This window comes from Penaeus vannamei, chromosome 21 (assembly GCF_042767895.1).
Source record: "Penaeus vannamei isolate JL-2024 chromosome 21, ASM4276789v1, whole genome shotgun sequence".
Classification (NCBI taxonomy): Eukaryota; Metazoa; Arthropoda; class Malacostraca; order Decapoda; family Penaeidae; genus Penaeus; species Penaeus vannamei.
Window position 1 is genome coordinate 614,946 of NC_091569.1, and position 3,144 is coordinate 618,089.

General features: G+C 40.3%; 1 protein-coding gene across 1 annotated transcript; it reads left to right on the forward strand.

Moving 5' to 3' along the window:
• Positions 1–559: 559 nt before the first annotated feature.
• LOC138865466 (uncharacterized) lies at positions 560–1,900 on the forward strand. The gene has a single exon (XM_070135984.1). The coding sequence runs from the start codon at positions 560–562 to the stop codon at positions 1,898–1,900; it is 1,341 nt and encodes a 446-aa protein (XP_069992085.1).
• The last annotated feature ends 1,244 nt before the right edge of the window (positions 1,901–3,144 follow it).

Consider the following 3,144-nt stretch of genomic DNA (forward strand, 5'->3'; position numbering starts at 1 on the left):
AGAGAGAGAGAGAGAGAGAAAGAGAGAGGGTGGGGGAGGGAGGGAGAGTGAGAGGGAGGAAAGAGGGAAAGAAAGAGAGGGCAAGAGAGAGAGAGAGAGGTAGTTAGTATATGTATGTGTATATAAGTGTGTCTGTGTGTTAGTGTGTGTGTCGTAGGAACTCCCATTAATTTCACAAATTGGTTAAAACAAAAAGCCACATTTCGCATATGTCTGCCTTCGTCTCCCTCGTTTTGCGCGCTTGCTTTTGTTTTTGCGCGCAACCGATTTTCCCATGCTGTGACTGCGCGAATTCGGTTGCTCTTAAAAGCCAGAATTAAAAACATTTCCAAAGAAGTATGGGAAAGGCTAGGTCAGTAGCAACTGGAGGAGGTGTCATGGCGTCCGTTTTGGTGGTTGTCCGATGAAAATATAGCATTAAAATCATTATTTTCCATCCGTTTTGAAATTTGAAGAGACCAAAATGATCAAACATATTTACAAAGCATCCGTAACTTTTGTGACGTCATCAAAATAAACCCCATGTGCTTTTTTTTCCAAAAAAATAGAATCAGACGCCATGACGAAAATCAAGAAGTTTCATGCACGAGAATCAAGAAGTTTCATGCACGAGAATCAAGAAGTATCATGCACGAGAATCAAGAAGTATCACGCACGAAAATCAAGAAGTATCATGCACGAAAATCAAGAAGTATCATGCACGAGAATCAAGAAGTTTCATGCACGAGAATCAAGAAGTATCATGCACGAGAATCAAGAAGTATCATGCACGAGAATCAAGAAGTATCACGCACGAAAATCAAGAAGTATCATGCACGAAAATCAAGGAGTATCATGCACGAGAATCAAGAAGTTTCATGCACGAGAATCAAGAAGTTTCATGCACGAAAATCAAGACGTATCATGCACGAGAATCAAGAAGTATCATGCACGAAAATCAAGAAGTATCATGCACGAAAATCAAGACGTATCATGCACGAGAATCAAGAAGTATCATGCACGAAAATCAAGGAGTATCATGCACGAAAATCAAGAAGTATCATGCACGAAAATCAAGAAATATCATGCACGAAAATCAAGAAATATCATGCACGAAAATCAAGAAATATCATGCACGAAAATCAAGAAGTTTCATGCACGAAAATCAAGAAGTTTCATGCACGAAAATCAAGAAGTATCATGCACGAAAATCAAGAAGTATCATGCACGAAAATCAAGAAGTATCATGCACGAAAATCAAGAAGTTTCATGCACGAAAATCAAGAAGTATCATGCACGAGAATCAAGAAGTATCATGCACGAAAATCAAGAAGTATCATGCACGAAAATCAAGGAGTTTCATGCACGAAAATCAAGAAGTATCATGCACGAGAATCAAGAAGTATCATGCACGAAAATCAAGAAGTATCATGCACGAAAATCAAGAAGTATCATGCACGAAAATCAAGGAGTATCATGCACGAAAATCAAGAAGTATCATGCACGAAAATCAAGAAGTATCATGCACGAAAATCAAGAAGTTTCATGCACGAAAATCAAGAAGTATCATGCACGAGAATCAAGAAGTATCATGCACGAAAATCAAGAAGTATCATGCACGAAAATCAAGAAGTATCATGCACGAGAATCAAGAAGTTTCATGCACGAGAATCAAGAAGTTTCATGCACGAGAATCAAGAAGTATCATGCACGAAAATCAAGGAGTTTCATGCACGAGAATCAAGGAGTATCATGCACGAGAATCAGGAAGTATCATGCACGAGAATCAAGAAGTATCATGCATGAGAATCAAGAAGTATCATGCACGAAAATCAAGAAGTATCATGCACGAGAATCAAGAAGGATCATGCATGAGAATCAAGAAGTATCATGCACGAGAATCAAGAAGGATCATGCATGAGAATCAAGAAGTATCATGCACGAGAATCAAGAAGGATCATGCATGAGAATCAAGAAGTATCATGCATGAGAATCAAGAAGTATCATGCACGAAAATCAAGAAGGATCATGCATGAGAATCAAGAAGTATCATGCATGAGAATCAAGAAGTATCATGCACGAAAATCAAGAAGTATCATGCACGAGAATCAAGAAGTATCATGCACGAGAATCAAGAAGTATCATGCACGAAAATCAAGAAGTATCATGCACGAAAATCAAGAAGTATCATGCACGAAAATCAAGAAGTATCATGCACGAGAATCAAGAAGTATCATGCACGAAAATCAAGAAGTATCATGCACGAAAATCAAGAAGTATCATGCACGAGAATCAAGAAGTATCATGCACGAGAATCAAGAAGTATCATGCACGAAAATCAAGAAGTATCATGCACGAAAATCAAGAAGTATCATGCACGAGAATCAAGAAGTATCAAGCACGAAAATCAATAAGTATCACGCATAATCTTTAAGAGGAAAACCCGTCGACAACACAACACAAATCCACAGGAATGAGACGCCATTTTTTTCCAGCCGAGCCTGACACCCTTCTCGCCTCCCCCTTTTCCTTCCATAATAAACCTCGCTTTAAATTGCCGATTTCCACTCGTGCTAAATTACAGTTTTGCGAATGAAAATTGACTGGAAATTCGCCCCAAACGGAGACGCAAGTGATAGTATAGCAGAAGAATGTAGTTCGGAGGAGCAAGGCGGTGACCTGCTAACCTAGATGACCGCCTTGTTCACGTGGACGCGACGGCGGGAAAGCCGGCCCGGGCTGACGGCTTGCCAGTAAGCCACTCGAGGCAAGTTCACACGCACGCACACACACGCACACACACATACGCACATATATATACACGCACACACACATACACATACATACATACACACACACACACACAAACAAACACACACACACACACTCACAGACACACATGCACACAAACACACACACACACACAAACAAAAACACACACACACGCACACACACACACACACACAGACGCACTAACACACTAACACTAAGACGCATACACACACAAGCACACATACACAGACACCCACACACAAACAAACACACACATACAAATAGACACACACACGCAATCCTTCACTCACCCTTACGCTACAGTTACTCAGCCTTATTCGCTGAGGCTCATGGATATGGGACTCATCTTTCGAACGCTTATCATCTTATATA

Bases quoted from the DNA above. Each gene is read 5' to 3' on its own strand.
- LOC138865466 (XM_070135984.1), top strand. From the start codon at position 560: ATGACGAAAATCAAGAAGTTTCATGCACGAGAATCAAGAAGTTTCATG.